Source organism: Pleurodeles waltl, chromosome 5 (assembly GCF_031143425.1).
Source record: "Pleurodeles waltl isolate 20211129_DDA chromosome 5, aPleWal1.hap1.20221129, whole genome shotgun sequence".
NCBI lineage: Eukaryota > Metazoa > Chordata > Amphibia > Caudata > Salamandridae > Pleurodeles > Pleurodeles waltl.
Window position 1 is genome coordinate 1,841,523,679 of NC_090444.1, and position 27,143 is coordinate 1,841,550,821.

Consider the following 27,143-nt stretch of genomic DNA (forward strand, 5'->3'; position numbering starts at 1 on the left):
TGGCAGTACCAGGGTCTGTGCTACAGACCACTGGGATCATGGAATTGTACCAACAATGCCAAGATGGCATAGAGGGGGCAATTCCATGATCATAGACATGTTACATGGCCATATTCGGAGTTACCATGGTGAAGCTACATATAGGTAGTGACCTATATGTAGTGCACGCGTGTAATGGTGTCCCCGCACTCACAAAGTTCAGTGAATTGGCTCTGAACAATGTGGGGGCACCTTGGCTAGTGCCAGGGTGCCCTCACACTAAGTAACTTTGCACCTAACCTTTACCAGGTAAAGGTTAGACATATAGGTGACTTATAAGTTACTTTAAGTGCAGTGTAAAATGGCTGTGAAATAACGTGGACGTTATTTCACTCAGGCTGCAGTGGCAGGCCTGTGTAAGATTTGTCAGAGTTCCCTATGGGTGGCAAAAGAAATGCTGCAGCCCATAGGGATCTCCTGGAACCCCAATACCCTGGGTACCTCAGTACCATATACTAGGGAATTATAAGGGTGTTCCAGTAAGCCAATGTAAATTGCTAAAAATGGTCACTAGCCTGTCAGTGACAATTTGGAAAGAAATGAGAGAGCATAACCACTGAGGTTCTGATTAGCAGAGCCTCAGTGAGACAGTTAGTCACTACACAGGTAACACATTCAGGCACACTTATGAGCACTGGGGCCCTGGGTTACCAGGGTCCCAGTGACACATACAACTAAAACAACATATATACAGTGAAAAATGGGGGTAACATGCCAGGCAAGATGGTACTTTCCTACAACAGCCAAGCCTGGGTCCACGGCACTCTAACCTGCATTGCACGACTTTCTAAGTTGGTCTCCGGCGATGTGGGACTCCTTTGTGCAACTTCGGGTGAGCACTGTTTCATGCATCCTCGTAGTGCCTGTTTCTGGCACTTCTCCGGGTGCTACCTGCTGCTGAGAGGGCTCCTTGTCTTGCTCGACGTCCCCTTTCTCTCCTGGTCCAATTTGCGACCTCCTGGTCCCTCCTGGCCCACAGCAGCGTCCAAAAACGCTAACCGCACGATTTGCAGCTAGCAAGGCATGTTGGCGTTCTTTCGGCGGGAAAACACTTCTGCACGACTCTACAAAGCGAGAGGGATCCGTCCTCCAAAGGGGAAGTCTCTAGCCCTTTGCGTTCCTGCAGAAACCGCAGCTTCTTCTGTCCAGTAGAAGCTTCTTTGCACCCGCAGCTGGCATTTCCTGGGAATCTGCCCATCTCCAACTTGCTTGTGACTTTTGGACTTCGTCCCCTTGTTCCACAGGTACCCCAGATTGGAAATCCAGCATTGTTGCATTGTTGGTTTGTGTCTTTCCTGCATTATTCCTCTAACACAACTTCTTTGTCCTTAGGGGAACTTTAGTGCACTTTGCACTCACTTTTCAGGGTCTTGGGGAGGGTTATTTTTCTAACTCTCACTATTTTCTAATAGTCCCAGCGACCCTCTACAAGGTCACATAGGTTTGGGGTCCATTCGTGGTTCGCATTCCACTTTTGGAGTATATGGTTTGTGTTGCCCCTATCCCTATGTTTCCCCATTGCATCCTACTGTAACTATACATTGTTTGCACTGTTTTCTAAGACTATACTGCATATTTTTGCTACTGTGTACATATATCTTGTGTATATTTCCTATCCTCTCACTGAGGGTACACTGTAAGATACTTTGGCATATTGTCATAAAAATAAAGTACCTTTATTTTTAGTATAACTGTGTATTGTGTTTTCTTATGATATTGTGCATATGACACTAAGTGGTACTGTAGTAGCTTCACACGTCTCCTAGTTCAGCCTAAGCTGCTCTGCTAAGCTACCATTATCTATCAGCCTAAGCTGCTAGACACCCTATACACTAATAAGGGATAACTGGGCCTGGTGCAAGGTGCAAGTACCCCTTGGTACTCACTACAAGCCAGTCCAGCCTCCTACACCCCCCACCCAATTTGCCCTGTCCGCTCACCCAGGAGAGTGGGCATCTCCTCCGACCCAGGCACCTCAGGCCCTGCCCTAGTGAACCCTGCTACATTCAGTGAGGAGGCTTCTGACGTCCTGAGACCCATCTCTATAGGGCAGTCAACCATAGTGAATGCCATCCAGGGGCTGGCATCCCAGATGCAGCAATGCAGTGCCTACCTGGTGGGCATCCACAGTGGGTTGGTGACCCTACAGAGATGGTTTCAGGCTCTGGCCTCCTCTCTGATGGCAGCCAGTGTCCCTGGTCCTACCGTTCCCCCTCCAATTACCACTTCCCAGGCCCAGTCTCCTCAACCCCAACCCATCCCATGCACACATTGTAGGAAAGTACCTTCTTGCCTGGCATGTTACCCCCATTTTTACTGTATGTATGTTTGTTTTTGCCTGTGTGTCATTGGGATCCTGCTAGTCAGGACCCCAGGGCTCATAATGTATGCCCTGTATGTGTTCCCTGTGTGGTGCCTAACTGTATCACTGAGGCTCTGCTAACCAGAACATCAGTGTTTATGCTCTCTCTGCTTTCTAAAATTGTCACTGCAGGCTAGTGACTAATTTGACCAATTCTCTTTGGCACACTGGAGCACCCTTATAATTCCCTTGTATATGGTACCTAGGTACCCAGGGTATTGGGGCTCCTGTAGATCCCCATGGGCTGCAGCATTTCTTTTGCCACCCATAGGGAGCTCAGACAATTCTTACACAGGACTGCCACTGCAGCCTGAGTGAAATAACGTCCACGTTATTTCACAGCCATTTTTCACTGCACATAAGTAACTTATAAGTCACCTATATGTCTAACCCTCACATGGTGAAGGTTAGGTGCAAAGTTACTTAGTGTGTGGGCACCCTGGCACTAGCCAAGGTGCTCCCACATTGTTCAGGGCAAATTCCCCGGACTTTGTGAGTGCGGGGACACCATTACACGTGTGCACTACATATAGGTCAATACCTATATGTAGCGTCACAATGGTAACTCCGAACATGGCCATGTAACATGTCTAGGATCATGGAATTGTCTCCCCAATACCATTCTGGTATTGGGGAGACAATTCCATGCATCCCCGGGTCTGTAGTACAGAGCCCGGGTACTGCCAAACTTGCTTTCTGGGGTCTCCACTGCAGCTACTGCTGCTGCCAACCCCTCAGACAGGTTTCTGCCCCCCTGGGGCCTGGGCAGCCTGGTCCCAGGAAGGCAGAACAAAGTATTTCCTCCGAGAGAGGGTGTTACACCCTCTCCCTTTGGAAATAGGTGTGAAGGGCTGGGGGGGGGGAGTAGCCTCCCCCAGTCTCTGGAAATGCTTTGATGGGCACAGATGGTGCCCTCTCTGCATAAGCCAGTCTACACCGGTTCAGGGATCCCCCAGCCCTGCTCTGGCGCGAAACTGGACAAAGGAAAGGGGAGTGACCACTCCCCTGACCAGCACCTCCCTGGGGAGGTCCCCAGAGCTCCTCCAGTGTGTCCCAGAACTCTGCCATCTTGGATGCAGAGGTGTGAGGGCACAATGGACAGCCCTGAGTGGCCAGTGCCAGCAGGTGACGTCAGAGACCCCTTTCTCAGTATCCAATCCTCCCCTGTGGGCTATTTAGGGTCTCTCCTCTGGGCTATTCCTCAGATAACGAATGCAAGAGCTCACCAGAGTTCCTCTGCACTTCCCTCTTCGACTTCTGCCAAAGATCGACCGCTGACTGCTCCAGGACGCCTGCATAACCGCAACAAAGTAGCAAGAAGACTACCAGCAACATTGTAGCGCCTCATCCTGCCGGCTTTCTCGACTGTTTCCTGGTGGTGCATGCTCTGAGGGCTGTCTGCCTTCACTCTGCACTGGAAGCCAAGAAGAAATCTCCCATGGGTCGACGGAATCTTCCCCCTGCTAATGCAGGTACCAGACTTCTGCATCACCGTTCCTCTGGGTCCCCTCTCATCCTGACGAGAGTGGTCCCTGGAACACAGGAGCTGGGTCCAAGTGTCTCCCACAGTCCAGTGGCCCTTCTGTACAAATTTGGTGGAGGTAAGTCCTTGCCTCCCCACGCTAGACAGTAATCCTGTGTACTGATTGAACTGCAGATGCTCGGGCTTCTGTGCACTTTTGCAAGACTTTCTTTTTGCACAGCCTAGCCCAGGTCCCCAGCACTCTGTCCTCCATTGTTCAACTCACTGAGTTGGACTCTGACGTCGTGGGACCCTCCTTTGTGACTCTGAGTCGACCGCTGTCCTCAGATCTTCTAAGTGCCTGTTCAGGTGCTTCTGCGGGTGCTGCCTGCTTCTGCGGGGGCTCTCTGAGTTGCTGAGTACCCCCTAACTGTGTACTTACCTGTTTTTGGTTTGTGTACATATAATTTGTGTATATTACTTACCTCCTAAGGGAGTATGTCCTCTGAGATACTTTGGGTATATTGGGGGTCATTCTGACCCCGGCGGTCAGAGACCGCCGGGGCCAGGGTCGGCGGGAGCACCGCCGACAGACCGGCGGTGCCCCGCAGGGCATTCTGACCGCGGCGGTTCGGCCGCGGTGAGACAAGGAAAACCGGCGGTCTCCCGCCGGTTTTCCGCTGCCCCTGTGAATCCTCCATGGCGGCGGAGCGCGCTCCGCCGCCATGGGGATTCTGACACCCCCTACCGCCTTCCTGTTCCTGGCGGGTCTCCCGCCAGGAACAGGATGGCGGTAGGGGGTGCCGCGGGGCCCCTGGGGGCCCCTGCAGTGCCCATGCCAATGGCATGGGCACTGCAGGGGCCCCCGTAAGAGGGCCCCACTTTGTATTTCAGTGTCTGCTTTGCAGACACTGAAATACGCGACGGGTGCCACTGCACCCGTCGCACCTTCCCACTACGCCGGCTCAATTCTGAGCCGGCGTCATCGTGGGAAGGTTGATTTGCCCTGGGCTGGCGGGCGGCCTTTTAGCGGTCGCCCGCCAGCCCAGGGCAAATCCCAAAATACCCTCAGCGGTCTTTCGACCGCGGAGCGGTATTTTGGTGGGGGAAGTCTGGCGGGCGGCCTCCGCCGCCCGCCAGACTTAGAATCACCCCCATTGTCACTAAAATAAAGTACCTGTATTTTTAGTAACTCTGAGTATTGTGTTTTCTTATGATATAGTGCTATATGATATAAGTGGTATAGTAGGAGCTTTGCATGTCTCCTAGTTCAGCCTAAGCTGCTCTGCTATAGCTACCTCTATCAACCTAAGCTGCTAGAACACCTCTATTCTACTAATAAGGGATAACTGGACCTGGCACAGGGTGTAAGTACCACAAGGTACCCAGTATAAGCCAGGCTAGCCTCATACACACATACACACAAGCATGCACACAAAACATCACACAAGAGTGGCACAGACAAACACAGGCAGCACACTTAGCTACAAGCACTCACACAAACAACAGACAGTTTCACACACAACAACATCCACTGCCTTCACAATCTCTCCCTCCTTGTCCCTCACAGTCACATCTGCACACACACCTGCATGCACTGGATCAACAGCTACCACCACCATCACCACATCATGCAGCACGCACACCTCACTGGCAGACACCTCCTGACATACATCCACACGTCCTATTTGTCCTCTCCCACCCTGTCTGCCCCACCCCCTCCTAAGAGACACAAACGCTCCCAATCAGGCACCCAACAGCCATCCACCTCACACATACACACTGTCCATGCACCTGCACCCAAGCAAAGCAGAAGTACACCTCATGCAGCCACTCCCTCTACCTCCACTCCCATCCCTCCTCCCAAATCCTGCCACAATGTCCCTAAGAAGCTTTTCCTTGCCCAACTTGACCTCTTTGCTTCCGCTCCACCCCCCTGTCCTGCCCGTAAGTGCAGGGTCCCAACGACCCATCCCAGCACCTCAGCCAAACAGTCTCCCACAGCTCCCACCGAAAAAAACAGCTTCTGGCACAAAGGGGCCACTGAGTGTGACGGCAGCCTGTCCTTGTAAGTGCACACCTCCGCCTCAGAAAGGGAGGAATTGGGTGGGGAAACCCAAGGGACAGAGGACGGGTCAGTGGAGGCACCTCCTAGACCTGGAGGCAAGGACACCAGCCACATGTCAAAGGACAAGGGGGCCCGTCACAAGAGGGACCACATGGATCCCCCTCCACCACCAAAGAAAGCCAAGGAGCCCCCTCCACCACCAAAGAAAGCCAAGGTTCCCCCTCCACCGCCAAAGAAAGCCAAGGAGCCCTTTCCACCAGAAGAGGCACCCAGGGAGCCCCCTCCCCCAGCAGAGGGCAAAGAGCCCTCTCCGCCGGCAAAGGCACCCAAGGAGCCCCCTTCTCCAGCAGAGGGCAAGGAGCCCTCTCCACCGGAAGAGGGCAAGGAGCCCCCTCCACCAGCAGAGGGCAAGGAGCCCTCTCCACCAGCAGAGGCCCCCAAGGAGCCCCCTCCACCAGCAGAGGGCAAGGAGCTCTCTCCACCAGAAGAGGCACCCAAGCAGCCCCCTCCACCAGCAGAGGGCAAAGAGTCCCCTCCACCAGCAGAGGGCAAGGAGCCCTCTCCACCAGCAGAGGCACTCAAGGGGCTTCCTCCACCAGCTGAGGGCAAGAAGCCCACCCTCCAGAGACTGTTGGGCAAGGAGCCCCCTTCAGAACTAGTGGGCATGTTACCCACTCCAGACACTGTGGCCTTTTAGTCCCCTCCAGTGACACTTGGGCAAGGACCCCCCTCCAGAACCAGTGGGCATGTTACCCACTTCAGCTGAGGTGCCCCTCACCCCCTCCTTCCCCCTGAAGTGCCTGCCCATTTCCAACATGATGCCCCTGAACAGTGGAGTCCGGACTATGTCAGGAGTCAAGTTGGGCCTTGGACTTGACTCCTGTGGGCATGTGGGCCTTTGGTACTTTGGACTGTCCATTGGCCCAATCTGGACATTGACGCCTGCATTTACATTTCATGTTTCTTTATGGTGGATGTTGGCAGCAAATGACAGTGTTCATTCATCATTTGTTTTACTCTGCAGCTGGTTCTGTGCATGGTGTGTGTTGTGCGTGTGTGTGTCACTCTCCTTTTCCTCCCTCCTTCCCTCGTGTGCTAGGTGGCTGTACTTACCGTCGTCGTCTTCGTCAGGGTTGGTGTTCCAGGACAGCCATGACATGGTAGGGCATCAGGAAGACTTGGAGTTCTAGTTCCATGACGGCAGTGAAGTCCTCTGTGTCCCTGATGGTGAGACTTTCGTTTTCTGTGATGTGTTTCCGCCAGGCTTTTAGATGGCATTGGTACTGCCCCAGAAATCCTGGCAGTTTGCTATGTCATAATATGCAGGGTGGTACCTTGACCTCCGCCTGGCTGTTGATGGCTACTGCCATGGTCAGTGGTGTTAACGCGCTGGCGGTTGGTGTGGTACATTTGCTGTCTATGGGAGGTATCACCTCCATGGTCATAATTTGGTGGTGGTTGAGGGCCAGAGTGAAGATGGCATCTTTGAGTGAGGTGTGTTTTTATCAGTAAAAAAAAGCCTACACATTAGATTTGCCAACACTTGTTTTTAATGTTTCAGACTGGGTGAAAATGTAGTGAGTGTGAAATGACAACACACATGGCATGTGAGCACCGCAAGCCTTTGTGTAGCTTGACCCAGCCCATATGCTGAGCTTTTTTTCACTACAGACACCCCCAGATGTCTGTCTCACACAGCACTATACAGCACTTGATGCACTGAGGACCTGATTTACAAACGTTAACTTACACTTAAGTGTAGGTTTATGGGTGTTTGCATGTTGCAGCACACGTAGAAAAAGGAAAAAGCCTCAGAGGATTGGTATTTGCAGGAAGGTGTCCCTTCCTGCACAAACACAATCCTGTCTGCAATGCAGGCAACCTTGCACCATGATGCGAATCTGTTTGCATTGGCACGAGGCAGCAGTTTGTGTGGCAGTGCAGCCAGCAAACAGGAATGCGCCATATCCTAATAGATAGGGCACCTTACTGCCCTGCCCCTTTTGTTGCAGCACAGCAAGATGTCTTGCTGCATTGTGTTAAATAATGACAAATATGGTGCTAAGTGTGTTGCATAATGTTTGTAAATCTAAGGAGTGGGTCTGAATGCATGGATGGATGTGTGGGAACACCCAAGCTCCACCAATGTAACGTCTCCACCATGCAGTGTAACACAGGGCAATGACTTGCGCTACCTTACATTACACCAGATTTACCAAACCACGCAGGTTGGTCTTGCGTGGCATGGTAAACCCGATTCTATGTTTTGTCTCATCCTATGTTATCTTGCGTGGTTTTAGGGTGGCACCAAACAAAAATAAATCTGCCCCTTTATAATTTAATGTTGCAGTCTCAGACTTCCAGCCGCCCTACTCAGACGTCTTTCTGCAATTTGCCTGGAGCCCTCCCTATCCTGCTCTCAAGGAGTCCAGTTACCTACACTTTGGTGATCTATACTTTGGCGTAGTGCCCTTGTCTCCACACCAGGGTTGGCACTCCCGGTGAGGCAGTTCATGCCTAATTTGTGCCGAACACTAGCACTTATTAGGGTCGAGCGCTCTGGCCCATGTTGTAATCTCTTTTGGGGCTTCTAACCATGCCAATGTCACTTTCATTGGTTTGTGGCTTACTTTTTAAAATTCCCTTGATTTCATTTGTGAAAAGGCATGCATAGGTCATGCCTTTTCCACTGTTCAGCCCTCCTCAAGATAACCGGTAAACTACTGAAAACATACGAGGCTCCATATTTTCAATATGGTTTCTGGACTACTTTTTCTTTTTTTTTCATAGGCAGCATGATCTCGCTGGACAGTGATCGAGTGCTGTGCATGACTACCAGTTTACCAGTTTACTTCTATTCATGCATTCCTTGCCGAATTCAAGGTTTTACACAGCGCGATCATGCTCATTTTTTTTTATTACTATGTAAAGGCATTTTATTATTATGCAAAGGCAAAACCGGACCAGTGTTCTTGTTCTGATTAGTCTCCTTAACACACAGGGCGTGGAGCTTTAAATCCGCTCCCTTATGTGAAATTGTATAACTTTTCATTTTCAGTTTATGTGGCAAGAAAAGTCAGGTTAGGAGTTTACAACGCCAATAGCACTAACTCGAGCAAACCCGAGACCCATTACATTGCAAATGCTTGTTTTTAAACACTAGCAGGCATTTAAGAGAATCTGCCACGTGGTGGCAGCTTATGTGTTTTTTTCAGCAGAGTTCATTAGCGGAGCATTGTAACTATTTCGAGGCATATTTATGAAAAAATTCTGCAGCAAGTCACCTTGCTGTGTTGTAGGGAACAGGCAGGAATGCATTGTATTTAACATAATACAGCACATTCTGATGGATACAACTACCTGTGGATTCCTCACCTAATGAATACTCCCATGGCGCCAGCATTCGACGGAAATCTTCTTACTAGTCTCTGCACGTCGACGAGGACGTCACTCTAGCCCTCGCGACGCCGTCTGACGTCATACAGGCAATAAGAGGTCCTCGACGATGTGCGGACGTCAGTTCCCTTTTTTCCGTGCATTCGAAACGGTTATCTTCGAGGGAGCAACTGTTACTTTTGTGGTTACAGTGTATTTTTGCTGCGTAGTCTTTCGCTGTGGTAATAATGTCGCAGAGAAAGTCTGGATTCAAGCCTTGTCGTGAGTGTGGAGGCAAGATGTCGGTGATGGATCCTCATTCCGATTGCCTTTGGTGTTTGAGCTCCGACCACGACGTCTCGACTTGTGATTCATGCCAGCACATGAATCCAAAGGCCCTCAAGGAACGTGAGGCGAAGCTGTTTATGGCGAAATCGAAGGAGAAGCATCACAAGAAGTCTTCTTCTCCAAGACATCGGCGTCATCGAGACTCCCGGCGCCGTAGAGAATCTCGGCGTCATTCGAAGGAGACTCGTTCCAGGTCTTCGGATCGGCGCCGAAGGACATGGGAGATCAGTCCCACGGTTACGCCGCATCCTTCGACGCCGTTGCCCTCTCCGGCGTCTCCAACTTCACCTGGACAGGCGTCGGTGATTGAGGTATTGGAGCCTCAGGTGTTTTCTCCGGCGTTGCAGACGTCGAGGCCGGCGTCGGGGTCGCCTCCGAGACAGGCACCCCAGTATCCGGCTTTTCCCACCCCTGGAGCCGATAGTTCCGCATTCTTGAATACGATGTATGCCATCTTCCAACAGATGGCTCCAGGGGGTGCTCCGGCTGGGCCTTTGGCCTTTTCATTGGGTGATCCTGCGCCTCTTCGGCCGGCACCCTTTATGCCCTTTCTCCCTTTTGGGAACGTGGGCTCGGCGCCAGTGTCGGCGCCGGTGGCCGCTCCGGTGGCTTCAGAGGGATTGGCCCCGGGGATTTCCATCCCGTCGACGTCGGGATTTCGGCCTGTGACTCCGGGGGGTCCATCTGCTTCGACTGCTCTTTCGTCGGCGCCGAAGTTACCTGTGGTGCCGGACGCGGCGTCGGTGGCTTCTGAAGATAGGTGCCGATCTTCGACTTCGACGGAGGCATTGTCGACTCCGCGTATTGAACAACGGCTTCATTCGAGGAGACGTGCTCTCCGTGTATTAGAGGAGCAGGAGTACCAACGAGCCCTGGAGGAAGGAGAGCTAGAGGACTCGGGTGATGGGCTGCGTGGTCTGGAGTCGGCCAGTGGGCTGGACACTTCCCCTGAGTGGGATCTTTCGTCCCCGGGAGAATACACTGAGGAGGCTGCTTCCTTTCATGCAGTGGTACGGAAGGCAGCTAGTTTTTTGGACCTGCCTTTGCCGGTGGTGGAGGCTAAACAAAACCTTCTAACAGAGGTGCTACATCCGGCCTCAGCTGCGGCGGAGCCTCTTTTGCCATTTAATGACGCTCTGCTGGATCCGGTGTTAGAGGTGTGGAAGAGGCCGGCATCTTCCCCAGCAGTTCACAGAGCCGTGGCCAGGAGGTATCGGGCGGCTCCGACTGACCCTGGTTTTCTGTCTAGGCACCCTACGCCGGAGAGCTTGGTGGTGCAGGCCTCCTGTTCATCCAAGTCAGCGCCTGGTTCTTTCCCGACGGTGCCTGGGGACAGAGATTCAAAGAAACTAGAGGCGCAGTCCAAGAAGATTTTTTCGTCCTGCAGTCTGGCGTTGAAGGCCACCAACGCAACCTGTATCCTGGGGAGGTATATTCATGCTCTGATGGATGACATTTCCTCATCATTTACAGAGCTTCCCCAGGGTCTTTTGGATGTTGTTTCAAATGCCCAGGCTGCTGCGACCCAGATTATCCAGACGGGACTGGATACGACCGACTCGGTAGCCAGAGCAATGGGCACAACTGTGGTGGCAAGGAGACAGGCCTGGCTCCGTAACTCGGGCTTTTCTGCGGATGTACAGTCCACATTGTTGGATCTCCCGTTTGATGGGGACAAACTGTTTGGAGCCAAGGCTGATTCGGCCTTGGAACGTTTTAAGGAGAGCAGGGCCACGGCTAAGTCGTTAGGGCTCCAAGCTCCTTCTTCCACGGCCTCTTCCAGATTTTTCAGGAGGTTTCGTGGATTTGGGCGTGGCTCTTCCTCCTCTTCCTTTCGGGGAAGATATCAGCAACCTGCCTCTTCCCATCCCTATAGATCTTTTAGGGGGAGAGGTAGGGTCCGCACCAGAGGAGCCTCTCAGCAGCACTCTGCCTCTTCCTCATCCTCTGGCGGGGTGCAGCAGGGGAAGCAGCCTTAGGCTTCCACCATTTCCCACTCACTCCTCTCCTGTAGGGGGAAGATTACAGCATTTTCTCACCAAATGGAAGACTGTTACAACGGACACTTGGGTTCTCAGTATTGTGGGAAAAGGCTACACCCTTCCCTTTCGGGAGTTCCCGCCCCTCATCCCGCCCGCCCTTCTTATTGTTCAGAAGAACACCTCCTGTTGCTAGAACAGGAGGTACAAGCCCTCCTTTCAAAGGGCGCGGTGGAGTTGGTCCCAGAGCAGGAAAGGGGTCGAGGATGTTACTCAAGGTATTTCCTGATTCCCAAGAAGGATTGTCGTTTGAGACCAATCCTGGACCTGAGGATCTTGAATTGGTTCCTCAAGCAGGAAAAGTTCAAGATGCTGACCCTAGCACAGGTGCTTTTGGCGTTGAACAAGGAAGACTGGATGGTGTCTGTCGACTTGCAGGATGCTTACTTTCATATCCCGATACTCAAGTCACACAGGAAGTATCTCCGGTTTGTGGTGGGATCGCAGCACTATCAGTTTGCGGTCCTTCCGTTTGGTCTTACTTCAGCACCTCGAGTCTTCACGAAGGTGATGTCGGTGGTTGCGGCAGAACTCAGAAGGAAGGGGATAGCAGTATTCCCTTACTTGGACGACTGGTTGATCAAAGCCAAGTCCCCGGAGCTTGTTTCGCATCATCTGCAGTCAACAACCCAGTTGTTGTTCGACCTGGGTTTTTCGGTGAACGAGCCCAAATCTCACCTAGAGCCCTCTCAGCGCCTCCTGTTCATAGGGGCAGTACTGGATACAACATTGGGTCGGGCCTTTCCTCCGCCTCAGCGGATTCAAGATATTCAGGATTTGGTTCCAATGTTTCGAAATGGAGCGGTAGTTCCAGTCCTCAAGGTCCTTCGTCTGCTCGGTCTGTTTGCCTCCTGCATTCTGTTGGTCACGCATGCTCGCTGGCACATGAGGGCTCTTCAGTGGTGCCTCCGAAGGCAGTGGTCTCAACACAAAGGGGATCTAGAGGGTACTGTCAAGATCTCCAGAGATGCTGCTGTGGATTTGAAGTGGTGGATTGCAAGCAACAATCTTTCACAAGGAAAGCCGTTCCAGCAGTCGCCACCAGTGGCCACAGTCATAACGGATGCTTCCACTCTAGGGTGGGGAGCTCATCTGGGGGATCTGGAGATCAAAGGTCTTTGGTCTCCAGAGGAACAGATGTTTCACATCAATCTGTTAGAGTTACGGGCTGTACGTCTGGCTCTCAAGGCCTTCCTCCCTTCCCTTCGTGGTCAGTCGGTACAGGTCCTAACGGACAATACTACCACGATGTGGTACATAAACAAGCAGGGAGGGGTGGGGTCGTACCTTCTCTGCAGAGAAGCTCTTCGACTATGGTCCTGGGCAAAGGACCATCAGATTTGCTTGATAGCAAACCATCTGGCCGGAGTCTTGAACGTGCGTGCGGACAGTCTCAGTCGCCAATTCTCGGCAGACCACGAGTGGCGTCTCCATCCAGATCAAGTCCGTTTAATCTTCCAGAGGTGGGGGTTTCCTCGGGTAGATCTGTTTGCCACTCGAGAGAACGCGCATTGTCCGTTATTCTGCAGCCTCCAGTATCCGATGCAGGGAGCGTTGGGGGACGCGTTTCAAATAACCTGGTGCGGCCAGTTGCTTTACGCGTTTCCTCCCATACCCTTGATTCCTCGAGTATTGAGGAAGATTCGCCAGGACCGGGCTCTAGTCATCCTAATAGCTCCAGATTGGCCAAGGAGGGTATGGTACTCCGACCTGCTCCAACTCTCAATGTGCCCTCCGCTCCATCTCCCTTTCAGGGCAGACCTCCTCTCACAGTCGCAGGGGCAGGTTCTACACCCCAACCTCCAGAGTCTGCACCTACATGCCTGGAGATTGAACGGGGCAACCTGAGTTCCTTCTCTCTCCCGCCTGAGGTAGTGGATGTTATATTAGCGGCCAGGCGACACTCCACTAAATCTATCTACGCTAATAGATGGTCTAAATTTGTTGCGTGGTGTGGAGAGAGGCAGATTGATCCTTTGCATGCTCATCTATCGGACGTTTTGTCTTTTGCTCTGTCTCTAGCGCAGAAAGGTTGTGCAGTGGCTACCATTAAGGGTTATTTATCGGCCTTGTCAGCCTTCATATGTCTTCCAGACCAACCATCTTTATTTAAATCCCCTTTTGTTATCAGATTCTTGAAAGGTCTTCTAAATAAATATCCTCCAAAGCCATTCGTTATGCCGCAATGGGATTTGTCCTTGGTCCTGACTTTCCTTATGGGGTCCCCTTTTGAACCTATGCATTCTTGCCCCTTAAGGTATTTGGTTTTAAAAACAGTCTTCCTGATAGCTATAACATCAGCAAGGAGAGTGAGTGAGTTGCAGGCCTTATCAGTAAAGCCCCCTTATACAACTTTTTATGGGGATAAGGTGGTGTTGAGGACCAAGGCTGCTTTCCTCCCGAAGGTTGTTTCACCTTTCCATTTGGCTCAGACAATTACTTTGTCCACGTTCTATCCTCCGCCTCATCCTTCCAAAGAGGAAGAAAGACTGCACCGTCTCGACCCAAAGAGGGCGTTGAGCTTCTTTATTGATAGAACAAAGGATTTCAGGCTGGAGGATCAGCTGTTTATTGGATACGTGGGCAAGAGGAGAGGAAAGGCAGTCCACAAGAGAACACTATCCAGGTGGGTTGTTCTTTGCATTAAAATCTGTTACTCTTTGGCAAAGAAGGATCCTCCTGAGGGCATTAGAGCTAATTCCACCAGAGCTAAGTCGGCCACTTCGGCCTTGGCCAGAGGTGTTCCTGTGGTCGACATCTGCAAGGCCGCAACTTGGTCGTCCCTTCACACTTTTGCAAAACATTACTGTTTGGATTCTGAGGTTAGAAGGGACGGCCATTTTGCACGGTCAGTGCTGCAGGATTTCTTGGTTTGACCATTTAGGCACCCACCGCCGGGCGTGGTACTGCTTTGGGACTCTATTCATTAGGCGAGGAATCCACAGGTAGTTGTATCCATCAGAAGAACGAGTTACTTACCTTCGGTAACGACTTTTCTGGTGGATACATTAGCTACCTGTGGATTCCTCACGGTCCCACCCGCCTCCCCGTTGCCTTTCTGGTCTTACCAAGTAATCCTTGAGTACGCTCCTCTTGGTCTTTGAGGGTGCAATAGATGTTGTATATATTATATTTATATATATGTATATATGTATATATCTTTGTGTATATACTTGATGTGTATATATATATTTTAAAAAGAGAGAGTTATATATATATATAAAAGATTTACAGTTATTCATGCAATGTTGTGTATTTTTACAATGTAATGGGATGTTGCCTTGCTCTTTCATTGCATTGCCTGGTTGTTCTCATGCACGTAAAAAATGATTGGTACTGACGTCCGCACGTCGTCGAGGACCTCTTATTGCCTGTATGACGTCAGACGGCGTCGCGTGGGCTAGAGTGACGTCCTCGTCGACGTGCAGAGACTAGTAAGAAGATTTCCGTCGAATGCTGGCGCCATGGGAGTATTCATTAGGTGAGGAATCCACAGGTAGCTAATGTATCCACCAGAAAAGTCGTTACCGAAGGTAAGTAACTCGTTCTTCCTGTCTTTTCCCAGCACTGGAGCACAATGTGCTGCCTAGTGCCTACGCAGGCACCCTTGAACCATGCTGTAAGAGTCTCTGTGCTGTAAGCAGGCTTGTTCTTGTGCAGGTAGGGAGACCTACTATGCAAAAGCAATCCTCTGAGGCATTTCCACTTTCTATGTGTGCTACAGAATGTTTTTTTTATTTTATGGAAACCAAAACCACAATTCGCTCTAAGTACCACTCATTATGTCACAGAGTGCTTCTAACCAGTGGCTAACCAGTGGCTTTCTATTGTCCACTACGTTGGTATTTTAATGACCAATAAAGAGTAAAAATGTTGTGCCAATTCAATTGGAGCATGTGATATACCGGTTCCATGCTTTGTTGAGGCAGGCACTCAATCCACAGGGCAGCGCAAGTCTCTTCCATGCTGAATCTAGTTAGCGTACATCACTTTCATTTGAGAAGAGAGCCTTGATGTCATTCTTCTCTAACCCAGACCCTGTAGGCCAACTGAAAAATGGCGGGTTGTTGATATGTAGAGTAGATGCTGCTGTTTTGTGGTTTACTATAAAGCTGTTTTATTAAAAGTATCACACCGTGTTACCCAGCACTGTGAATCACAGCCTCTATGACTAGTTTAAATATTCCACACAAGTCCCAGATGAAGACGGAGCAGGGCATGAAGGAAGAAATGATGCTGAGTGTGTATGCCCAAACGGATAGTGATGTTAAATTACTGCTCACTTTAGGCCATTGGTCTCCAACAATGGCCCAAGAGGGCTGAAACATTTTCAGATTTCACAGAAAGACAGATGACAAATGTGCATACCCTGATCTGGAATAGGTATCACTTACACATTTTGTCATCATCCTACCAATATATGGCATGAGTCCATTTATTGTGAATACACCTGCGATGCTCCACGCTTGTATGGACCTTTACTTCTGCAGGCACGAAAAGGCTCACAATGAGCCCCCACCCCCCATGTCCTATCTGTAGGTGCTGGCTCGTGTGTAAATCTGGCAATTTACTTTCTGCATATGTGGACACCTCTGTCCATAGTACTGAAAATATATGTTTTTATTAAATGCCTTAACAGCACTTGATACTATGTATGAGTTATGTAGTCCCTGTAGAGACTGTCACTGTCGCCTCCATTCTCCACTAAACACTCCTTTCAATGATGCCAGATGAGTAACTGTCACTCTGGAGTCCCTTAGCAGACAGGACCCAACGCCTGGACAACCCGTCCAGGTGATTAGCCTGATATACAAATCCAGATGATTGATTGATGGGGTATTTTTACGAGCACCACTTTTTATGATGCACTGTCGGCGTAGAGTGCAGATCCATATCTAAGAGGCCACACAACGCCACTTTGCTTGGTTTTTCACTGCGTTGCCTTACACTGCCTCTGGTGGGCGTTCTATGGGCATTGCAGTGGGTTTTCTCTCGCAACACCCATGGGTTTTGGCGCATTCCCAGGATTACAAGGACGTGTAAACCTGGGAATCTGTTAAAACTATACGCCTCCCAAGGGAAGGCGTAACAAGAAGAAATATCTTGTTTTTTCCTCTTTTTAAGTGTGCTCAAAAAGCCTCCGTGGATTGTTTTTGTACAGGAAGGTGCCCTTTCCTGCACAAAAACAATCCTGCAAACAACGCAGACACCCCTGCACCACAAAATTGTGCATCGGCATTGGCTGAAAGGACAGGAATGCACTGTGTCTTTTAGATACAGTGCATTCCTGCACTTTCAAATTGGAGTTGGCCTGCTCATCAAATAGGCTTGCAGCACTGCCCTGTGGCAATTTTGTGTAAATATTTCCCAATATATCTGACTTATGTAATCCAGTCCCTTTTCATGTCTGTGCCACCAAAGCACAATTAGGTCCCGGGATATGCCCACTGGGAAACACCAGAAACTGGTGGCAAGGACAAGGCACTAAGAGAAAGTCCGGTTTGGGTTACACAGAAGAGTAACTCAAGCAGGCCGAGACCCCCATGGCAACCAGTGCCAGAGAAGGGTTGGCTTTAAGGATGACTAGGCGTCAATGGCTTCCATGTGCAAAGAGGCCCCAAACAATAAGTGACACTTTCATGCAGCCCGGGGGATGCATTTAAAATGAATGAGCCATGGTGTAGTCTGAGGGCACCAACGATTACTCAGTGATTGATCAAACCAGAGTATAGGGCATATTTATGAGACACTTGTGCCGTTGATGCATTACGTTCTTTGATGCTTTGGCGGCCTCTCAACCATGGCTTTTCATGGCCTCATGGATATCGAGTAAGACAAAGCAGTCCAAGTCACTGTGCTGCCTCAGTCTGCGCCAGGGAGCCATTTCATGGGCTTTGCGGTGGGTTTTCCCAGGCAACACCCATGGATTTTGACGCTGCCCCAGATTTACTTAATCATGTATATCTGGGACAGTGCCAAAACCTTACCAGAGAGCCAGCTTTCCCAAAGCAGGCGTAACAAGATTTCGCCTTGTTTTTCTTTTTTCCATGTATGCTGCATTCTGCAAGGGTTACTGCGTTGGCTAAAATGGTGCCTGCTCAGGGGGAAAGGGAAGTAATGTAGCGTATTTCATAAATACAGTGCATTCCTGCCTTTTCACTTTGGCGTAGGACAGCAAAAGCAAGAGGACTTGAGACACTGCTCTGCCCCAGTTCCCTATAAATTTGGGCCTTAGTCTTTCGGATTTCAGATTGATGAATATGTACTAATGCCAGCTGAGTGATAATGCAAATCTGAACATGCACTGAGTATTAGTGAGTGATCCCGCAAAGCATGCTCTGAACTGTGACAAATAGAGAACCACTCACTCATTTATTTACCCATGCTGTCCCTCTTTCATCCACCAACCCACTCACTCGTTCACCCACAGATCCACACATTGAAGCTCATTAATGTCATTACTGCCCCAGGCAATACTGAGCCTCATGTGCGGCTTGAACAACACTCCTTAGGGTTTACTAATGCTTGGAGCCCAGCAGGTCGGTATGCATGCAGATTATATGCAGGGCCACTGGAATTATGCAGTTGTGCGGCTGTGATTATTTTAGCATTAATATAGATTTGCCGCATTTGTCACATAATCCATCATCTGCAGCATAATCTGCAGATGTTAACAAAAAAAATTCCCAGCTCATATGGTTCAAAAGTTACTAAGAATGCAGCAAGATGTGTTGCTGTGCTGTGAAAGACCCTTTGCAACCCTGGACTTGTCACCTTTGTGTTGCTTATTGCGATATTTGGGTATGAAACTGGTACTAATAAGGTGCAACCAATGCCCAGATAGGGTTACCAAGTTTAGAAATGATGAAATAACGAAGTAACACTATTACAAGATGTGCTGCACGATGCTGCATAATTTGCTTTTTCTTGCCACATAATTTACTCAACCTTGCTGCATAATTTGACCCTCTCCTGCTGCATAATTCCAATGGCCCTGATTATATGGTTTTATAATGCTTGTTTATTTTCGAATGCTTTTTTATGTTTCCATTTGTATATATACGTGACTTAAAAGCTACAAAACAACAGAAAATGTGGAGTTGAAATAGACATTATTTGTTTTCCTTTAATTGAAGGGTAGTTTCTTCTGTTTGTAAGTACCAGGGTAGGATTATAATCGACAATCTGATACCTTGAGTAGTATCAGTACATGCCTGAAAGCAGACTAAAAGGGGGAAAGAGTATTTACACTTCTGCCTCCTCAGATTCCATGCACTTTAACTGCTAGTTGTGAGGGCCAGTATCAAATGACTTAAAGCTTAATATTTCTATAGCAAGGTGTTAGACCTGCCATCCTTGGCGCAGTCTTCCCTGTCTTTTTGTCTCTGCTTCCTATGTTTTGACTGTGTGCTGAACTTTGTTTTTGTTGCTTTTTGGTACTCTGGGCACTTTACCACTGTTGACCAGTGCTGAAGTGCAAGTGCTCTCCATGTAAATTCTACTGGTGATTGGTTTATCCACGATTGACATGTTTGATTTACTAGTAAGTCCCTAGTAAAGTGCACTAGAGGTGTCCAGGGCCTGTAAATCAAATGCTTCTAGTGGGCCTGCAGCACTGATTATGCCACCCACATGAGTAGCCCTGTAAACATAGCTCAGACCTGTCACTGCAGTGTCTGTGTGTGAGAGAGGTCCTCTTTTTGACAAGGTTATTCCGCCACCTTTTGCCCGATGTTGATATGTTCTACACATCGTAACAATCGTAGTGCACAGGGCCTCTGCTAACTGGGTTCCCTGGGCCAGAACTCTTTCCCTAAATCTGTTGTGATACATTGGCAAAATTTGATACACACTTAGCTACCAGTATAAACCCCTAGTAAAGGGACACCTAGGTGCCCACGGCATTTGGTACTATGGGTAGGCCCCTGAGGGCAGCAGCACTGATTGTGCCACCCTCTAGGGCCATGCATCCAGATGCACCCAGCACTGCCATTGCAGGCTGAGTGTCCTGATCCAAACCCAAAATACAATCTTGACATGGCACACTGCCTGTGTGCCCTGTCCACCATACACTACATCTACAATGGATAAGGCACCCCTCTGGCAGGCCTTACAACCCTAAGGCAGGGTGCTCTATTTTATATGTGAAGGCATAACTGCATGAGCAATATGCCCCCATTGTGTCCTTGACAAACCAGGGAAATAGTGAGTGAACAGAGCAGCTGTTTTAATGTATGTGCTGGACGCTGGTCAAACATGAGTTTCCCAGCTGCATAATGGCCACGCTGAACCCTGAGTTGTTTGGTATCAAACAACTCAGAATGATAAATCCAAACTGGTGCCAGTATTGGATTTATCCCTAAGTGTATCCATGGGTCACCTTAGAGGTGCCCCCTGCAAAAGCTAAGCTAACCTAACCTGGTATGGTTGCTGACTGGTCTTATCCAGCTGCTACCGCCAGACAGCCAATATACAAACCTTGGGGGAGAAGCCTGCCTCTCCGGTTTGTAAGAAAATGCCCTTCCTGGGTGGAGGAGCTAATACCCCCTCCCTCAGGAATGTGCACTTTCCTGGCAGTAAGCTTCAAAGGGCTTACCGCCCTTGAAACTCGAACCCCAACCCTGCTGCTAGCAGCAGCTCGCCTCCCCTTTTGCAAACCCCCACTTTTGGCTTAAGCAAAGGCGGGAAACCTAACAAAGGGTAGGAGGAGTAGCCTCAACTGGCATGCACCATCCCTAAGCTGTTGCCTGCGAGGTGAATTCTCAAATTCAGTTTCCTCCATCTTAGAATGGAGGAAAATAGCCAATCAGGTTTAAGGAAGTAGCCACTATAGTGGGTGTAGTTCCATTGCGCATAGCTCCTGGATAAATAACTCGCCCTGTGCCCGGCCGCCCTGAATCCTGTAGCGAGGAACCAGCTGTACTCCATGGGTCCCTAACCCCTTGCGACCTCGACAGCCCAAGGGGAACCCAAGACACCACCTTTAAATCTACAAACCATCTCCTTTTCCAGGTGGCCCCTCCAAGTGGCCCTGTGCCTGTGCCAAGAGACTTTCTGGCTCTGATCCTGCTAAAACTGGAAGCCACCCAAGGCTCTCCAGCTGGCACAGTGTGCCCACCGACTACTTTGACCATCCTGCAAAGGAAGAAAGTGGTAACCCAACTGTATGATTTTTAATGCATTTTTAAAAGTGACCGCCAACTGATTCCTATGGGGTGTAATTACGCACAGAAAGACTAAATAGGAAAAGTCATAACTCAAAAAGTACTTAACGTATCTTAACCATCTTGTTCTTAAAAATTATATAAAAATCTGAAGTATTTCATAAAATTGGTCTTGAGTCATTCATTGAGTGTATGTGGTGCATGACTGATACTGTGAGTACAACAAATGCTTAGCACTCCTCCTAGATTAGCCTAACTGCTCAACCAGCTACCTCAAAAAGTAGAGCATTAGGTGATCTGATTTTTGCCTCTGGAAACCAATGTGTGGTTACCTGGACCCCCTGCATAGTGTGGCTAGCTTTGCACACTACATAGCGGGTCAGCCTCCGGCACTGTGTGTGCAGTCCTGCACTGCCAATTTGACCTGGCAAGTGTACCCACGTGCCAGGCCTAAACCTTCCCTCTTTGTACATGTAAGTCACCTCTTAGGTAGGCCATAGGGAGCCCCAGTGGACAGGGTGTGGTGTATGTTAAAGGTAGGACATGTGTTGATGTGTTTTACATGTCCTGACAGTGAAATACTGCCTAATTCAGTTTTCACTGTTGCAAGGCCTATCTCTCTCATAGGTTAACATGGGGACTGCCTTTAAATATCTTTTAAGTGCAGTTTCCCATTGGGAGCAGAAAGAGATATGTAGTATGGGGTCTCTGAACTCACGATTTAAAGATACATCTTTTGGCAAAGTTGATTTTTAGATTGTCAGTTTGAAAATACCGCTTTCAGAAAGTGGGAATTTTCTTGCTTAACCATTCTGTGCCTCTGTTTGCTTGTGTATTCCACGTCTGGGTCAGACTGACAGTTGGGCTGTTGTGAATTCCCTCTAGACAGTGACACAAAGGGAGCTGGGGTGTAACCTACATATCATGATGAGTCTCAGGGGCTAGAGTGGGGACGGTGGAGCTGACACCTATACCTGAAAGGGCTGTGTCTGTCCTCACACAATGCAGTCTCCAACCCTCTGCTGTGTGTCTGGGCCAGGCCTGGGCAAGGTAGGATCTTGTGAACAACAGAGACTTTCCTTCAAAGTTTGCCTACTTCAAATGCAGAAGGGAGTATAAGTAGTGGACCCAAAACCCCAGACCTTTAGAACACTTCTGGATCAAGAGAAACCTCTGCCAAGGAGAAGAGCTGAGGAGCTGGATGAAGAGTACTCCCCCTTTGCTGTGTGTGCTTTGCTGGGTTAGGCTGCAGTTGCTGCTTCTGCTTTAGAGAGGACAAAGACTGGACTTTGCTGTGTATCCTGCATGTGAAGTTTCTATGAGGGCTAGGACTGAGCCTGCCCCCTGTTCTGAAGTCTCAGGGCCATCAAAGGCTTAGGTGGTCAATACAAACTCAGTGGGAAAACCAGCCGAATTCGGCGCCGGCAGTCTACAAAAGACCACCAGCGCGTTGAAGACCCTGCCGGCAACATTACTAACATTCTGCTGGGCAGGTGAGTGGAAACAGTGTTTCCGCCAACCGGCCCAGCGGAATGCAAGGCCTGTACATCGACGCCTGCTCCACATGGAGCCAGCAGCAACGTAGCAGTGTGGCGGGTGCAGCAGCACCCATCGCGCATATTACTGCCAGTAAATCGGACAGTGACATGTGCAACGAGGCTTTGCAGGGGTGCCCTGAGGCACCCATTTCCCTAGGCTAGTGGAAAACAGGTACATTATCCGGCGGGCAGCATGCCCTGTCGGATATGTAACTCCACCATTGCCAGGCTGCCTTGCGGCGGTAGCCTGGCGGTCGCAGAGTTACGTCAGTGGCGGTTTTGCCACATCCATTATATGGCGGCCTGGGCTGCCAAGCTGGTGCTCAGATCGCCATGTTCATAATGACCCCCCTAGTCTGCCAGCTCCTGAGCTCTCTTGCTGAGACTCCTACCCTGCCAATTGGTGCCTAATCCAAATAAATATTGGCTATTTTTCTGAAATGGTGTTGTGTCCATTTTGTAGTGTTTTCAATGTGTTACTGTGTGTGTTGGCACAAATATTTTACACATTATCTCTGACATAAGCCTGACTGCTTGTGCCAAGCTACCAAGGGGGTGAGCAGGGGTTATCCTGGGTGTGTATCTCTCTAACCCTGACTAGAGTGAGGGTCTCTGCTTGAACAGAGTGCAAACTGACTGCCAACTAGAGACCCCATTTCTAACACAAGGCATGAGAACTTAGTTTGTAGCCGCGAGGTCTTAGGGTGCCCTGACACACAGGCGAGGGAAAAGAATACAGGGCCTGGAGACAGCTGGCCAGGTATGGAGGGTTTCTCCTTCCTTGAATTATCTAAACCATACACAGGTATTATGCAAATGTATTATCTTTGTTAGACATTGAACACGTTTATTTTACATATAATTTAAGCAAGGAACAATTTGCAATGTATTTTGCAAAATAAATGGTTGGGGATGTTTCTATGCGACATACTGTGCACGTGTATTGCAATAGTTTTAATTAATTGAGCAATAAAATACAGTTTGACTTTGAAGATGTTCCTCCCAGCAACCTGCTCCTGACTGCCCATCATGCCGGGCTGTGCAGTGGTCTTGCCGGGTGCTTGGTGGTGCCCAGATACATACATTAATGCTGTCTTTATCTGCGTATGCTAATTAATGTGTTGGCTGCCTAGAGACCATGGACGTCAATTCACCAAAATGCCAGATGTGGCGAAAGTGACATCACATGCCCTTTGACCACCAATTTCACACACACACGTACTTACACATACACACACTCTCACCCACAAGCATGCACACAGCATACATTTAAAAGCATTTTTGATTACCTCAGCTTCAGTGGAAGGGCATATTTCAGCTAAATGTACCCCATTTTAATTACACTAATAGTGAATAGTATGTTAATATTCACCATTAGTGTAATACAAATTGTCAGAAAACAGAGAGAGTGGAGCCCAAACTAGCTGCCATAGTGTTCCTGGCACTGAATGAGCTGCTTCTGGGGCCAAGGGTCGCAAAGGCAGTGCCAGGGGTCCACAAGGCAAACCAAGGATCGCAGCTGCGACCCCTGGTGACCCCTAAATAACGCCCATGCGAGACTACCATGTATTTGTATTATTGTTTACCCTTACAAGTTAAAAACGAATAAAAAGAAACTTTAAAAAATACGGACAAGTAACTTTTTCTTACACATGCATAAATTGTGACTTGTCTGAATCTACTAGAACAATTAAATCTGCCTCTGAGATGTTGTAATTTCCCTGCACCTCCTTATTATATTGCTGCATTAGAGTAGTTTTCTAATAAGTATGTGTGTGTTTCAGCTACCAGAGTAATACAGCTGCTGAAGTTCTTGACACCATTACTAATATTCAACCGAAGCAAAGTGGAGGCGGAGGAGGAGAAACACGTGAAGCGGTTGTGTACCGAATAGCGCAAGATATGCAGGATAAATTACCAGCAGATTACATACCGTATGAGGTACGATTGTGTTTTTAAATATGGGAACATGTGACGAGATGGATACTTGAAGACCAGTAGCTAACCCAAGTCTAGAAGCCCCGCCTCCTGGGGACCTTCACAGTGCAGGATCTTCCTTGTAATCTTCAGTATTCTAATGCCCCTTCACTAGTCCAAGGGCCTCAGTTACAAGGGGCCTGCGCCGCCGGAGTCACTTTTTATGACCTCTCAATCATATCATGAGACAGCGCAAAGCTACCTTGCGTGCCTTTGCATGGCCTTGTAAAATCACTGAGTTGCCTTACTCTACATCAAGGAGGTGTACCAGGGGCAATGCGCTGGGTTTTTCCATGCAACGGCCATGAGTTTTGACACATTCACTGATTTACAAGAATCAGAACTGTGCACCTTCACAGGGGCGGCATAACCAGAAGAAATAACTTTATTTCTCATCGTTTTTTACTCTTTCTATGTATGCTGCATTTTGCAGCTCACATAGAACAATGAAAACACCTCAGTTCATTGTTTTTGTGCAGGAAGGTGCCGGTTCCTGCACACAAAAAATCCTGCCTACAGTGCAGAAACCCTAGTCAAGGGTTGCCTGCAGTGGCACTCAGTGGCATTTCTGCGCCACCTGAAAGGACAGGAATGCACCATATGATGTAACTACGATGCATTCCTGCCCTTTCGATTTGGTGTAGGGTTACGCAGCTGAAAGCCTTGCAGTGCTGCCCGACACCAAATGTTGGTAAATGAGGTCCCTAGTGCTTAGTTCTTTCAGGGGCGTCTACATCTTCAAGACCTACACCCCTTCCTAACTATTACCCAGTTAGGAAGGTTGCATTTCCTACCACAGGCTTCCTCAGGCTGCGACATGTGACCCCTTGAAGATGACGTGACCTTCCAATTCTGCTGCATTTGTATCCAAGGGCCAGATTTAAGAAGCCCCTGGCACCACCTTGTGCCACATTTGCGTCATTTTTTTATGCAAATGTGGTGTTAAGGGTGGCATTTCCCCGTGCCATATTTACAAAAGTGTCGCAATGCATGCATTGCTCCACTTTGTAACCCATTGCGCCACGGTATGCCTGTGCTAGGCACAATGTATGCAAAGGGAGCGTTCTGGCACTAGAAGTTCTGAAAAATGGCGCAGTGAAATTTAACACATTTCACTGTGTCATTTTTGCTGTCACTTCTGCTCAGAGCAGACGTTAAAATGACGAACCCATTTAAACCAATGGGCCTTCTTGCACTTTGCTGCACTAGCATCAATATTTGTGACACTAGTGTAGCAAAGCTCCACAATAGTGTCAAAAATGTTGACGCTATTGTTCTAACTACCGCCAGATATGTTAAACACAGCGCAACCATGCTGTTATTAGGTGCCAGTACGGGGGCGCTGAAAAAGTGGCACATCAGAGCTGATGCGCCTCTTTTTCATAAATCTGGGCCTAAGGGGGTCATTCTGACCCTGGCGGTCGGTGACCGCCAGGGTCACCGACCACGGGAGCACCACCAACAGGCTGGCGGTGCTCCCAAGGGCATTCTGACCGCGGCGGTTCCGCCGCGGTCAGATGCGGGAAACCGGCGGTCTCCCGCCGGTTTCCCGCTGCCCTTCAGAATCCTCCATGGCGGCGGAGCGTGCTCCGCCGCCATGGGGATTCTGACACCCCCTCCCGCCATCCTGTTCCTGGCGGGTCTCCCGCCAGGAACAGGATGGCGGGAGGGTGTTTTGCGGGGCCCCCGTAAGAGGGCCCCACGAAGTATTTCAGTGTCTGCAATGCAGACACTGAAATACGCGACGGGTGCAACAGCACCCGTCGCACCTTCCCACTCCGCCGGCTCAATTCTGAGCCGGCGTCCTCGTGGGAAGGTGATTTGCCCTGGGCTGGCGGGCGGCCTTTTGGCGGCCGCCCGCCAGCCTCTGGGCAAATCCCAAAATACCCTCCGCGGTCTTGCGACCGCGGAGCGGTATTTTGGTGGGGGAACATTGGCGGGCGGCCTCCGCCGCCCGCCAATGTTAGAATGACCCCCTAAGTCTTCTAATGGGTATCAGACAAATAACCTCTAAGCTGGAGAGATGGAACATGAATACTGAGATTTAAAGAGGAGGATTGGAGTAATGATGTACACTATTAAACAAACATACTGGCCTATTTCTTCAGCATACCGGTTTTCTTTAGAATACTATGGGGGTTATTCTAACTTTGGAGGAGGTGTTAATCCGTCCCAAAAGTGACGGAAAAGTGACGGATTTACCACCAGCCGTATTACGAGTCCATTATATCCTATGGAACTCGTAATACGGCTGGTGGTATATCCGTCAGTTTATCGTCACTTTTGGGACGGATTAACACTCCTCCAAAGTTAGAATAACCCCCTATATTATTTGGCATGAATGGAAACTGATTGATCCTACTGTTCAGAGCACCTCATTAGCAATATAAATTAACAGTTTGTCTTTGATCCCGGAAGGCTTTAGCTGGCTGTTGGTGAGGCCTGTTGTTCCCTAAATACATAGATTGGACTTTGGTTAAGCTTCTTGCTTGGAAGGCTTTATTGTCTACCTCAGTTATCTCTTCTTGATTTGATGCTTTTATTCCTGCCTGTTTCCTGTGTTTGTCCCACCCAAGAGCATTTTGTATCATGGTCTTCTGATTGCTTAACCTGTACTCTTCCTCTACTGATGCTGCTTACATTTGGAGAAGTCTTTCCCAGGGTTTGTTTCTCGTAAATTGTGCTAGATAGTTGTAGGAAAGTGCCTCTTTAGACATGATCACCCCCGCCCTTTTTGCCAGGTTTCTGGTATCGACTGAAAGTGTACTGGG

General features: G+C 49.3%; 1 protein-coding gene across 1 annotated transcript in view; it reads left to right on the plus strand.

The window, feature by feature from the left end:
- The window catches only part of DNAH8 (dynein axonemal heavy chain 8), a 9,979,189-nt gene that overhangs the window by 9,632,329 nt on the left and 319,717 nt on the right, over positions 1 to 27,143 (plus strand). Inside the window, exon 86 of the mRNA XM_069236651.1 lies at positions 24,180 to 24,336. Coding sequence (XP_069092752.1) covers positions 24,180 to 24,336 — 157 coding nt within the window. The remainder of the gene's footprint in view (positions 1 to 24,179; positions 24,337 to 27,143) is intronic.